The sequence below is a fragment of the Cyprinodon tularosa genome, unplaced genomic scaffold, assembly GCF_016077235.1.
Source record: "Cyprinodon tularosa strain WSP-4 unplaced genomic scaffold, ASM1607723v1 ctg17, whole genome shotgun sequence".
Lineage (NCBI taxonomy): Eukaryota > Metazoa > Chordata > Actinopteri > Cyprinodontiformes > Cyprinodontidae > Cyprinodon > Cyprinodon tularosa.
Genome location: NW_024038531.1, coordinates 2485761 through 2499598, shown reverse-complemented (window position 1 = coordinate 2499598; position 13838 = coordinate 2485761). Strand labels below are relative to the sequence as shown.

At 40.3% G+C, this 13838-nt stretch overlaps 1 protein-coding gene across 1 annotated transcript; it reads right to left on the bottom strand.

Moving 5' to 3' along the window:
• Window positions 1-2313: 2313 nt before the first annotated feature.
• th2 (tyrosine hydroxylase 2) lies at window positions 2314-12062 on the bottom strand. Its single transcript, XM_038281289.1, has 12 exons — window positions 11412-12062; window positions 9152-9326; window positions 8916-9004; window positions 8654-8721; window positions 8525-8575; window positions 8294-8439; window positions 6063-6198; window positions 5913-5982; window positions 5734-5790; window positions 5540-5635; window positions 5318-5451; window positions 2314-2657 (listed from the first exon to the last, which is right to left on the bottom strand). The coding sequence occupies exons 1-12, from the start codon at window positions 11700-11702 to the stop codon at window positions 2492-2494; spliced, it is 1479 nt and encodes a 492-aa protein (XP_038137217.1). The 5' UTR covers window positions 11703-12062; the 3' UTR covers window positions 2314-2491.
• Between the last annotated feature and the right edge of the window lie 1776 nt (window positions 12063-13838).

The following is a 13838-nucleotide window of genomic DNA, read 5'->3' as shown; positions in this document are numbered from 1 at the left end:
ACTCGGTTAACTGACCGTTTGGACAGATGATCACTTCTTTTCGCTGTCCGTTGTGGGGGTGTAAATTACATCCATCATGGCGATTAAATTCAGTATCAATTTCCTGACCCAACGATTCTATTATTTTCGATACTCAAGAATACACCATGATACGATTCGATTAATCGGTAAATTTTTTTTTTTTTTTTTTTTTTTTTTTTTACACCTTACCAGCTAAACAAAGTTTCAAGTTTGACATAAATCAATGAAAGCTGTAATATCGTTATGCATTTTTTTTTTTTTTGAAACAACAGCAAATAACAAGTAGAAAAGTTGCACCGAAAAATACTGCAAAAATACTGCACATAATCAGTGCAATGAGTGCAATGCAATACCTTGGCTGCAGACGTGCCCCCTTGAGAGACGCTCCGCTGCTCCTCTCCCAAATTGTAGCTGACCGCAAACGGTGCCGCAGACAGGAGGCCGGCTTGTTTTGTTTTTATGACCGAAATTGCGGAAAACAACTCGTGAAGTTTGACCCGCTAGAAGAGCGAGGTGCGCGAGACCGCTGGGACCCTTTTTCCACCTGGATCTCCGCTCTTTTTGGCCCTCATGTCCCTCCGTCGTCAGACTAAACTCGCCCCCACTTCCTCGCCGCCTCGGCCGTATCTAGACCCACAGCGTGTAGCTCAGACCACGCTTCAATATTGAGCATAATTAAAAAATGTCTGTGTCAAGCTTACTGCGACACACTGATGTAAGAGTATAACCAGGAAGCGAGGTAGGAGGACAAAATAGGTTTAGCGCCACCGCAGCACGGGAGGGAGAATTACACCCGGAAGCAAAAGGATAAAAATAGACCAGAGAAAAAAAAAACATGAATCGATTCTCTTGCGGACGTGTCGATGCATCGGATCGTTGGCTGTTGGATCGATGCATCGATACAAAAGGATTATTATTTGCACCCCTAGTCCGTTGGTCACGTAACTCTGCCTCCCCGAATGGCTCCTGCACGATCTTCGTTATTTGCCACCGCCATAACAAACCCAACGATGCTTTGCAAGGAGAGCAATCTGGGATATATTTGCTCATCTAGTGACCATGGATGATCACTGCTTTTTAAGGTGCATTGTGGGAAATTTTTCATAGTTTTTCAATTTTTGACCAGACGTTTGGACCCTCATTTAAAATGGCATAACCACTATATAGTGATTAGGGCGGACGTTAAGACACGTGTGGAGATCCTGTCATCCTTTAGTGTCTTTTTTTGGAGCTATCCATATTTAGCTAGTCTTGGTTCTTATTTAGTCTAGTAAATCCCAAGGAATTTGCTTGTCCACCTTTGTTGTTGTTTTACTGTAAGGAAACATTGTCATTTGACAATAATCCATAGGATTTAATAGTTAACTCGCATTTTTAAGGCCGAAGAAACGTCTTGATGATAAGGTGAACCTGATAACCTTATTATAATTTAGTTTTAAGATGAGTTTGCCCTGCCATCAGTACAGGAGATGCTTTTTCTTGGATGACGCATGAAAGGCACATGAACTGAACTGAATCCCTCTTTGTGGTTCTCCGGTTGCCCCAGCAACCTGCTTTTGTTTAGCTCTCTGTGGATTCTCATCCTGAAAACACAACTTCTGTGGAAGATTTGTGGGTTTAAGGGGAGGAATGATTGTAGAACAAGTTTCAGTAAAGTATAAAATGTGAGATATTTTCCTCTTCTGCAAACAAAGGCTTTCCGTGGAGGGGGGTTGATTTACTGTGGAGTTCAATTATGGGAAAAGAAAAGCCTCCCAAGTCACTGCGGCTGACGTCTTGATGATGCTGTTTCTCCATAAATCCAGCAGATTAAGATGATCTGTCTTCTTGAGGGACGGCTCTGACGTGAGCCGCTTTGATACGCACTGTCGCCTGAGATCAAAATGTTGGTCTTCTGTTAGAAAGAAGAAAAGAAAACAAACCTAACGGTCGCACGCAGAGGGAGAAACGGAGCGAGAAGAGCATCTGTCAGCAGTGCAACTTTGCAGACCGTGCTGCGGTTTCACTGCAAGGTCTCGCTGACCTGGTCCTGATAATGTTCTGGGCCTCACTGTTGGCTCTAACCCCGTCCAGCAGAAACGCAACACGATAGTCAAATCATTCATAATTAGCTCCTTCCCTTTGCTTAATAGCACACAAAGACAAATGGCTTCCAAGAATTTCCCAAATGAAAACAGTTGGTTTGGAATTAGAAGCTAGAAAATGGTCTACAAGCCTTCTTTTCTTTCAACTCTTCTTGCGTCAGCAACTTCTGCCTCTTTTTAATGTAAAAACCCAACTTTTAAGGACAAATTTCATGAAAATAAACATTTATTTATTTATTTTTTTACATAATCTGTACACTTTACACACAAAATAACTACAGTCAAATGTTCTAGGTTTGGGAATGTTTACTCAGGCCACTTTAAAAAATAATTGGCCTTCCTTCAGGTTTCTGTGTCTGATCTCTGCAGATGATTAGGTTTTGGACTTAGGATGAGCTGAGCTTCTCCAGAGCGCTGTGGAGGGTCTTCAGGTCCTCTCGGACTTGGCTTAAAGCGTTCTGGATCTTGCTTGGCTGGTCCAGAACCTCCACGTTGCAGGTGAAAGGGTCGTAGCGGACAGCAAAGGGACGCTTGATGCTTGCAGAGTATTTCCTGTTAGAAAGAAACATATTAATGTCTAAATAAAAGAATGAAAAAAAGTTGAATACATTAGTGGTTCAAAGAAAGGTTGTATATTTTTTTAATCACAGGGACCAGAAACTCTAGATATCTGCATGAAGTGTGGTTCATCAAAAAATTGGCCCACATAAACCCTGTTTCAAAACATTTTAACCAAATACTACGAATAAACAACCCTTTCTTTGATGGAGGAAACCGTATTGTCTTTGTCAATACCAGGCCAAACATTTTTCCTGTGACACTAATTAGGTTAATGTTGCTCTAACGGAGGGCCAGCACTAAACCTCTAATCTTTAAACTACTTTGTTACTGAGAAGTCGTTCTTAAAGGAATCCTGCTGTCACTGTTTATTCCTGGAAGCATTTTTTTGGCAGAGTTTAGAGAAATGAAAAGCCTTAAGAGGAAAATAAACCCCACACATGGTTTGAATCCGGAGGCTTCATTGCTGGCATTATGCAGACTCTCCTTAAAGCATAATCCACATTGACACGATAAGAGTAAATTAATTTGCACCAGCCTTCTGCTGTGCTGTCTGATGAATACCAATATGGCAGCATTCTTGAAACGCACTCACACCCTTTTGTTACCAGTCCTATGCATGCTTTGCTCAGGCAGAAATGTATTTCCTAAGTAAGATGTGCTTGTGGATCTTCCTGAACTCTCAGCTGCTCTTAAGATTCCCTCACTATAGCTGCTCTGCTGATTTCCTTGTTGAACCTGAAGACTCTTCCAGGTGTGATACGTTTTATTGCAGTATCTTTCCATTTCTTTACAGGCAAGTGGCTAACACAACATGGTTGGGATGTAAAGCACATCTTTTAAGCCGTCTGCTAGTTTGGTTTGAAGTGATTTTATCCAGACATTCTTAATGGCTTCACATGTGCCTTTCAAGGGGGCAAATGTGTGCAAACCTGCTGCAAATACATAAACTTCAAAATTTAAAAAAGTACTTAAAAAAAATGACTAAAATAATAAAATAGAAAAAAGAAAGCAGCTATGAGACTGCAGCCGCAAAACAAAGGTGTATGCTTGGTTATCCAAGTAAATCTTCTGGATTTTTGTTTTGTTTACTATGTTGAAATGTTTTGTCTCTTCACCAAAAAAAAAAACACACTTTATTTCAGTTTGAAGAGTTATAGAATTACAGCTCCAAAAGCAGTACTTTTCACATAGTGACTGATGGTGACTATCCAAGCTGGTCGCTTAAATGCAACTAATTAGAAACGTCCTAATGACGCATCATTAGTGCCTCGACGACCGCTTGCTGTTTCCATGCGACAGAAGAGTAAGTTAAGTTTTTAAAAACATTCAAAGGAAATGGCAGATTTTTTTTTTTCCCGCCAATTGTCCTCTGGGCAGGCATCCCATCTATATTCTTACTAATGGTATGGTCCATAAACATTGATTTGTAATAATGTCAATGATCGTCTCCCCCTAGTGGTCTGGAGAATTTCTTAACTTGGAGTTAGTTTTACAGCTTAAAGGAACATTTCCTTTGTATGCGTTTGTCTATTGGCATCCTTTATGTGTTTGCAGCACTGTTGTCCTTTGCTAATCTTTATTATCTCTAATTGAGGCTTCTTTGTTTTATGAAATTTTCCATTTGCATGTTTTGTGTCAGTGTAAGCTTTGTGATTGCTGTACTTTTATATTTGCAGCACTTTTGCAGCCCTTCAGTCACTGTAACCTTTACATTGCTTTCCAGTAACTACTCTCTACCCTTAAACTTTTTCACATTTTCCCACATTAAAACCACAAGCCTTTATACATTTTATTGGACTTTTATACGATACAAAACAGAAAATGGTGCCTAATTTTGAAGCTAGTGTAAAATTATGTATTTTTTTAACTGTTGTACAAATAAAAGTCTTAATTCAAATTTTGTGTTTGTAAATTATACATGACGGCTTTCGATTTCTGAATTTCAGTCCTATTCCTGCTTTTTTTTCAGACTAGCCTAAGTTTAATCAGATTGTATGGAGAGTATCTGTAGACGTCAATCTTTACGTTTTTTGGTGTATTCATATTATTTTGCATCATAGCTTGCAGCCAGCAATAAATGCGATCATCTGTTGCTTATTTTCATTGTTTCAACTGTTTCAACTAAGGAAATCGTGACAAATATTGCAGTCAATAATTTCCCACTGGAGCGGCTGATCTCTGAAGCTCTTCCAGAGGTAAAATTTGCCTCCTGGTTGCTTTTCTGATTAATCCTTGCTTGAACTTTCAGAAAAGGAGGCTGTCCATTTCTCTGCATTAGCAAACAATGTTTTAAGCAGTGCTTCATCAAATGGGTCAAACCTCATATTTTACCCTCTAACTTTGCTTTTAACTGTTCTGGCATATCATATGTCTGTTGAGTTCCTTTGTTTTCACGAAGCTGTTATTGGATTTCTTTTATTTAATAACATGCATTCCACACTTTTTTGATATGTCATTTTCAATATATTTGGAAGAAATTGTATTGTTTTTCTTCCAGTTTACAATTATTGAGAAGCTGGGAATATTTGTGCCTATCCAAAACGTTGGGGAAACGATTTGATTATTTTGGCTCAAGCAATGAGCTATTAAGACTATTTTCTGTTTTGTAAAATGTCTTTTCAACGGTTTATTTCCTATGAAGAGCTAAGTACCTCAGCTTTATCTTTGCGTCCTCGAAGCTCTCAGACACAAAGTAAACCGGTTGGTAGGTTTGATCCTGGTACGGCTGCACAGCTGTCTCTTCTGGTTTGAATGGCTTGTACTCTGGTTTGTTTGACAGGGCATACTGGTAGGGAAAGGTGAAAGGGCCGTCAGCACAACAAAAAAATGCAGTAGAAGGTTTGTGGGTGGGGAAAACAAAGGAGAAAACTTACAACAAGCTCTCCATACGAGGAAAGGAGACCTGCACCGTAAGCTTTCACTTCTCCATTCTGCTTGCAGAGGCCAAACTCCACAGTGAACCAGTAGAGCTGCAGAGGAGCAGAATTAAAAATCAGAGGAGCATTTTATTATACAGATGCAGTTATTTAGTTTGACCACTAGATGGTAGCAGGAGCTCAGATTATACCGTTGAAAGTTTCTCAATCTCCTCATCTGAAGCTCCAAGTGAGGCAAGTCCAATCTCCTGGTACCAAGGAAAAAATCAACTGTTAAACAAACGGTCAAATGTGAATTAAGAAAGAAAATGCAGCTTTTAATTCAATTCAAAAATACTTCAGTTTTTTGAAAATTCATGTGAATATTTACCTGGGAAAACTGTGCAAATTCCCTATCTGCCAACATGGGGATGTGTCCGAGGAGCTCATGGCAGCAGTCCCTGTCAGGGCAGATTGATCCGAGTCAAAAACAGAGTAAGCTTAAAGGAATGATTAAGCTGCTGCAGGGAAACTGGCTCACGGTTCAGGGGAGTGCATGGGGGAAGACGAGTGACGGATGTACTGGGTGCACTGGAAGACCCTGAAGGCCAGACTGGCCAGGAAGTCTCTGGCTGAGAGCAGGCCGGCCACCGGGCGCAGCTGGAAACCAGTTTTTTCTAAACACACAGAGGAAAAGTAAGAAAAGTTAAAAATATTTGACCATTTCTAGATTTAGAAGAATTTTTTCTTCAGAGTATTATTTATTATTATTTGAGTGACAGACCTGAAAAAACAGATGGTCTATCAATATCAATAAAACGTTAATTTATTATTATTTTATCTTGAATAATACGCCCTGTATCTCCCTGTTATTTTGTTCTGTCTGTTTATTTATTTGTTTTCTCTTTTCTTTTAAATTTTTTATTTTATTATATGGACATGTGCTATCCCTAATTTATGTTCCATTGTACCAAACTATTTGGAAAAAATTTAGTAACAGCTACCAGCGGCTTTAAGGCAGATCTAGTGCCCCTAGTGGCTAAAAGTTACACAGCGTTAAAGACATTCAAATAAAATAATTTTTTTGCATTTTAAAACGGTTTACTCCTGGTAATGAAGCAGCTAAGTCCTTTTTTCCTGTTTGTTTTCTTACTTTTCTTACAGACGACTGTTCTTCTATCATTCATAGCGCTAATATGGCCTTGTCTGTGTCTTATGCTTAAGCTATTAAATAATCTCTGTTCATTTGCAAGCAAAAAAAATTATGAACTTTCAATAACAAATAAAAATCAGTCAACAGAAAAAAAAAAGTTATCAGAGTAATTAATTCGAGTAAGATAAAAAATGGATTGAATTTTCAATTGTTTATTTCAAGCTAATAAACACCCTTAATGTAAAATATAATAACTTAATCACTTAAGGTTAATCGTTTTTACTACATGTTATGGGGGGCTGCACGGTGGAGCTGTTTCTAGTACTGTTGCTTTGCAGCAAGGGTTTGATTTCTGGATGGAGTTTGCATGTTCTCCCTGTGCATGCGTGGGTTCTCTCCGGGTACTCTGCCTTCCTCCCACAGTTCAAAAACATGACTGTTGGGTTAATTGGCTTTCCTAAATTCTCCTTAGGTGTGAGTGTGTGTGTTCTTGGTTGTGTGTCTCTGTCATGCCCTGAGATGGACTGATGAGCTGTCCAGGGTGTACCCCGCCTCTCGCCCGTCGACTGCCAGAGAAAGGCAACTGTGACCCTGATGGAATTAGTAGGAGAAGATGGATGAATGGATGGATAGACATGTTTAGGGGGTGGGAGAAAGTTACTGATGAACTATGGTGCTTTGTAGTGGCGCCTGGGCTGTGTTGTGGCATGGTGGTATTCTGGTGGCTGAAACATTTGGATCTTGGGTGGATGTGGTCCATGGGGACTCCCGGTGCTCATCAGTGCATGATGGTGTTGCTGCTGCAGGCCTTACGTAGCCTCGTGAGACCATCCTGATCTCGCGAGCTTTCAATTTGGAGCAGTTCACAAAACGAACGTCCAATCAGCGTTGGCTTTGAGGCGGGTTGAGGTGTGACGCAACGAGGAGCGCGACAGTTCAGTTTAAAGAACATGGCGGCTTCAGCCGATAAAGCTAGCGTTAGCGTGGCTATCGAGCAAGTTTTATCGGAATTACAGAGTATTTCTTCACTGAAAGAAGAGCAAAACACTGCTCTGGAGGCTTTTCTCAGAGGAAAATATGTTTTTGCTCTTCTCCTGACTGGTTTCGGCAAGAGTTTGATCTATCAATTAGCTCCTCTTCGTCGTCGCTCTGTTAGTACGTCATATGCTTCGTTGTTCTGATTGGTTTATTGTCCCGTCTATCACCAACATAGGCCAATCAGCTAACCAGTATTTTCACCCCTTCCCAAAATTACTGCAACGGAAGGTTTCCTGATGGATATGCGGAGCAAATCCATCTGGCGGAGCAGGTTAGGCCTTACACATCTCTGGAACTGTTTCCTCATAATTGTTTTAATGCCAGATTCAGATTTTGTTGATGTTGCAAAGTTGATTTTCTGCAACCGTAGTCATCTTGTTAGTCATTTAACAGCTGACAAAACTACAACTTTATGAATATGAATATAATTCTGTTGCATCTCTTTTAATAAGAGTCATTATTTTATAGTAGTTTTTACAGATTTTCATGGATTTACATTCCTTTTGATACTTTCCTCCATTTTCGTTTTTAATAGAAAACACAAAACATTTTTTTTTATCTTGTTTCCTAATTTTTCTCACCTTTCAGAAAGGCAGAAATGTCTCCAAGCTGAGGGATGCGATCCTCTCCGTATCCGCACTCCTTTTCCAGCTGCTGCAGACCGTCCAGGAACTGCCTGCAGGCCAGACTGGGATAAATGCTCCTCAGCTGCTGGTAAACCTTCCTCCTGTAAGTACAGCAACACTACAGCGTCACCTCTTCCGCTATATTTTAGATCATTTTCAAACAGAGCACCAGAATTTGAAGCTCACCATGTGGATATTTCTTCTGCTGTGTACTCCAACGAGGGCAGCGGGTCTCCTCTGGAAAACAGAGATGTACTTTAGGAGAGGGCTTTGATTTTTATTATCATTTAACCTTGTTTAAGAGATTTTACTCACTGTTTGTATCTGAAGGCCAGCTCAGAGATGGCAGCTCGTCTTTTCTTGTATTCCAAGTCATTGTATCCCTGCAGAAAAGAAGAAAAGGACCTTAATTTCCTTCCTTATTTATGCTTGTTAACATTTTAAAGTAGTCTTGATCAGTTGCCTCAGAGGAAATAAAGTAACCCCAATGAAAATCCTTCATAAATATTCAGGCAGTCTGGTGAAGAGTTGATCAGGACCACTTTAAGGAAAGTCTGTTTTGTCCATAAACACTCACAGGATGATCGCAGTCCAGGTCAGGATCAAATTTAGTTATCAGCAGGTTACACTTGTCGAGGTCCTTTATCTGCCGGGGAAACCAGGGAGCTGCAAAGACAGAAAACGATGACGATTTGTGACGAATCCAAAGAAGTGTTTAGATACTGACTGTTATAAGCCTGCCTGTGGTGCAGTGGATTTTATTAAGGGACGCTAAAGTAAAGGAGGTAGTTTAGAAAAGAGCGAGGCTCCTACCTTTTTCCTCAGGCAGATAGCGAACATCATCAGCGACCCGTTTCAGGGAGTTGATGAACACGTCCAGGTCCGAGCGATGGACTTCGCACCGGATGAGGAACTCCAGGTCAGGGAGGCCTTCCTTCGACTTCCTCTTTGGCCGGCTCTCCACGTGGAGAAGTTTGGCCTCAAATGTCTAAATGAGCAGAAAGTTGTCGAAAAATTTAGCTTTTCTTTTGAATACTTAGGTTTAAAGCTACATGCTGGTGAAGATTCTCAGTCATCCAAGTCATAGTCATTCCAAAAAAGTTTTAAAAGTTTAAAAAAACAAACCACTGGACTTTGTTTTCCAAGTTAGAAGATGTTTTGTTTCCCATCCAGGAAGCTTTGTCAATTAAAAGTGTCTGGATTAGCTTTGAGTTTCAGGCTTTATAGAGTAGCCAAACAAATTATAGCTCAGAAAACATGCAAATTATTATTATTATTTTTTTTTTAATGCAAATTAAACCGAAAAACAGCTCCACCACCTAGTAATTGGGAGTCGTTAGGGTCATTGTTGGCCTGGCTGACCAGATGAGATGTTTTGGTCCCCTGCATGGCGATGGGGGTTGAGATAAAGCTCCTTGGATGGGAAACTAAACTTCTTCAAACTTGGGGAAAAAACAAAGTCCAGTGTTTTTTTTTTATTTATTTTTTTTACTTTTTTGGCATTTCAAGCTACACTTAAAAAATTATTTTTTTCTTTCCATAACACAAGCATAAAAACTGTTATACCAACTTCCCTAAATGTTTTCATCTTAATACGCCACACTGCAGGGGCCTAAACCCAGAATTTGTATTCTCTGGAAATCTTTTGAAATCTTCATATCCTTATTTATAAATAGATAAATAAATAAAATGAATGATTAAGTACATTTAGTTAAAGTTTAGCACATTAAATTAAAGTAAACAAATATGACTAATGATATAGAATGAACTGAATTTTATGGTTTCAAAATATCTTGAATTGGACTTGATTTTCTTAAATAAAATTGTCCCTCTTGATTCTTTCCTCTGTTTAATTCACTCATGATTTATTTATGTAAATTAAAGCACAACATGTAGATTTCTTGCTGCATAATCTCAGAAATATGTTTATGACCAATTACTGAAATCACATCTTAAGAATAACACAAAATGTCTGAACAATCAGAAAATCTGCCCAATTATCTTCACCTCTTCCTGGAAATATTTAACTGATTTTGGGATAAGCTGTTCTTTCTAAATTTAACCAAGATTCTCTTTAGAGTAACTTTAGATCAAATACTTTGTGTCTGATGAACCAAAATGGGGTCCTAGCCTTAGATTTTTAAGTTCCCATCATTAGTGTCTCTTCTTAACCTTCAAATCTCTTATATGGGTCTTAATTCTGAATCTAAAATAAATCATTTAATAGACTTGGACTTAGACAGATTTATTTTTTCATTTTGTATACACAAGTGTATCCAAAAAGAAATTTCGTTTAAAACAGCTCTCTAAGACAGTTTCATTTTTTTAAAGTGCAGCCTTGAAAAGGGTAATAAACGCATAAAAAAATGGTAAAATAAACATGACTGTATATTTACAGTTCTAACATTTTTTAAATAATAAAAATAGTAAAATAATAATAATTCCAATAATAAAAAAAAAATATATAAAATTTAAATAATAATTTTAGTACTAATATCAAAAAACATAAATTATAATATTAACAAATTATTTACATATTTGATTTGCTATTTCAAATCTTAGAGATTAAAATCCAAAAATACAAAATTGAAGAATAAATTCAAGATAACTATGTTTTTATTGTGGTATTTTAGAAAGGAAATATTTTAAAGCTGTAACTTATAATGTGTGAAATATAACTTTTTGCAGATAAAAACAATGTCCCAACGATATTCTTTTATTTTAAATTCTTTTAGTTTTGATTTACTGTGATTGTATCTTAGTTTTTAAATGCTAAGATAATAAACAGAATAAACTTGAATTGGATAAAATATAAATATCAAAAAGAGAACATAATGCAAATATAATGATGATTAAATGATGGAGTAATGTTAATAGAAATGCTTAAACAATGTTTTTATTTTGTCATAAATAATACAATATCTCATCAATAATTCACTAACGTAAAGATAAAGAAACTTTATTTTTTCTTATCTAGATTTAAAATCTATAAAAATGGCAAATTGGATTTACGAAAATAATAAAATAAGCATAAAAAATGCAATAAAAAATGTCAACATCTTTTAATTATTACCTGGAATATTTTGCCTGTTTGGAAAAATCCGGAGTTTTTCTCGTTGCTGAGGCTGAACAGGACGTTCACGCTCATTCTTCCGTCCTTCTCCTCGAACACTGATCCGTCTCCGAACCGTGAGGGCCCCGGTGAGGGCCCCGAGGAGCCGCTGCCGATGCGCTCCCTGCGCGCATCCTCGATCAGACTCTGCTTCCTGCCGCTGAGCGTCTGCGCCGCGCCGTCGGTCTTCATGTGGCCGGTCTGCGCTGAAGGTTTCTCGGTCAGTGGAGCAGACAGATGGTGCGCGTTCATCCCCGCTCCTCCTGCCTGCTGCGCTTAAATAAGCGCTCCTCAAGCTTTGATGGAGATCAATTGCGTAAGTGCGACATGTGGGTCCGGCTTTTTGGGGACCCGTTGCGCGTCATGGTGTTATTTCTATTTATGGCTCTACAAGTGCTTCTGTTTGGAGAGGAAAAACCCAATTTTAACAGGTGAGTGCAGTTGCAGTTATAAACAAAGCGGGTTACATAAATGTTTCCCCACTAATAACAGGAACATTTAGTTTGTAGTAGCGCAGTTTAGGTTTAGGATCTCTTCCTAAATGTTCAACATCTCCCTACTTACTGATTTGTAGTTGTAATATTTATTTTCAATTCTAAAATGATCCTTTTTATATATTTTAAAAATGAGTTGAAAAGGTTTTGGGAACTAAATTTAAACTAATTTACTATTATTTGAAAGCTAAAACGTGTATCTGATTCAGTTTCATGAAGAAGTATCATATTGGCCTTGTATACTTTATGTTGACTTTTATTTCATTTCACTTTATAAAATCACAAAAGCAGGTTTAAACTTTTTGGTTGAATCTTTTCACATCCAGCCATCCATGCATCCCTCCCTCCCTCCATGCATCCATCCCTCTCTCCCTCCCTCTCTCTATGCATCCATCCCTCTCTCCCTCCCTCTCTCTATGCATCCATCCCTCTCTCCCTCCCTCTCTCTATGCATCCATCCCTCTCTCCCTCCCTCTCTCTATGCATCCATCCCTCTCTCCCTCCCTCCCTCCATGCATCCATCCATCTCTCCCTCCCTCTCTCCATGCATCCATCCCTCTCTCCCTCCCTCTCTCTATGCATCCATCCCTCTCTCCCTCCCTCCCTCCATGCATCCATCCCTCTCTCCCTCCCTCTCTCTATGCATCCATCCCTCTCTCCCTCCATGCATCCATCCCTCTCTCCCTCCCTCCCTCCATGCATCCATCCCTCTCTCCCTCCCTCTCTCTATGCATCCATCCCTCTCTCCCTCCATGCATCCATCCCTCTCTCCCTCCCTCTCTTTATGCATCCATCCCTCTCTCCCTCCCTCTCTCTATGCATCCATCCCTCTCTCCCTCCCTCTCTCTATGCATCCATCCCTCTCTCCCTCCCTCTCTCTATGCATCCATCCCTCTCTCCCTCCCTCTCTCTATGCATCCATCCCTCTCTCCCTCCCTCCCTCCATGCATCCATCCCTCTCTCCCTCCCTCTCTCTATGCAACCATCCCTCTCTCCCTCCCTCTCTCTATGCATCCATCCCTCTCTCCCTCCATGCATCCATCCCTCTCTCCCTCCCTCTCTCTATGCATCCATCCCTCTCTCCCTCCCTCTCTTTATGCATCCATCCCTCTCTCCCTCCCTCTCTCTATGCATCCATCCCTCTCTCCCTCTCTCCCTCCATGCATCCATCCCTCTCTCCCTCCATGCATCCATCCCTCTCTCCCTCCCTCTCTTTATGCATCCATCCCTCTCTCCCTCCCTCTCTCTATGCATCCATCCATCTCTCCCTCCCTCTCTCCATGCATCCATCCCTCTCTCCCTCCCTCTCTTTATGCATCCATCCCTCTCTCCCTCCCTCTCTCTATGCATCCATCCATCTCTCCCTCCCTCTCTCTATGCATCCATCCCTCTCTCCCTCCATGCATCCATCCCTCTCTCCCTCCCTCTCTTTATGCATCCATCCATCTCTCCCTCCCTCTCTCTATGCATCCATCCCTCTCTCCCTCCCTCTCTCTATGCATCCATCCCTCTCTCCCTCCCTCTCTCTATGCATCCATCCCTCTCTCCCTCCCTCTCTCTATGTATCCATCCCTCTCTCCCTCCCTCTCTTTATGCATCCATCCCTCTCTCCCTCCCTCTCTCTATGCATCCATCCCTCTCTCCCTCCCTCTCTTTATGCATCCATCCCTCTCTCCCTCCCTCTCTTTATGCATCCATCCCTCTCTCCCTCCCTCTCTCTATGCATCCATCCCTCTCTCCCTCCCTCTCTCTATGCATCCATCCCTCTCTCCCTCCCTCTCTCTATGCATCCATCCCTCTCTCCCTCCCTCTCTCTATGTATCCATCCCTCTCTCCCTCCATGCATCCATCCCTCTCTCCCTCCCTCTCTTTATGCATCCATCCCTCTCTCCCT

Excerpts from the sequence above, each read along its gene's own strand:
- th2 (XM_038281289.1), bottom strand. The coding sequence starts at position 11,702 with ATGAACGCGCACCATCTGTCTGCTCCACTGACCGAGAAACCTTCAGCG. Across the intron at positions 9,327-11,411 it reads AAACAGGCAAAATATTCCAG|ACATTTGAGGCCAAACTTCT; the intron begins GTAATAATTAAA and ends CTGCTCATTTAG. Across the intron at positions 9,005-9,151 it reads CTATCTGCCTGAGGAAAAAG|CTCCCTGGTTTCCCCGGCAG; the intron begins GTAGGAGCCTCG and ends CTGTCTTTGCAG.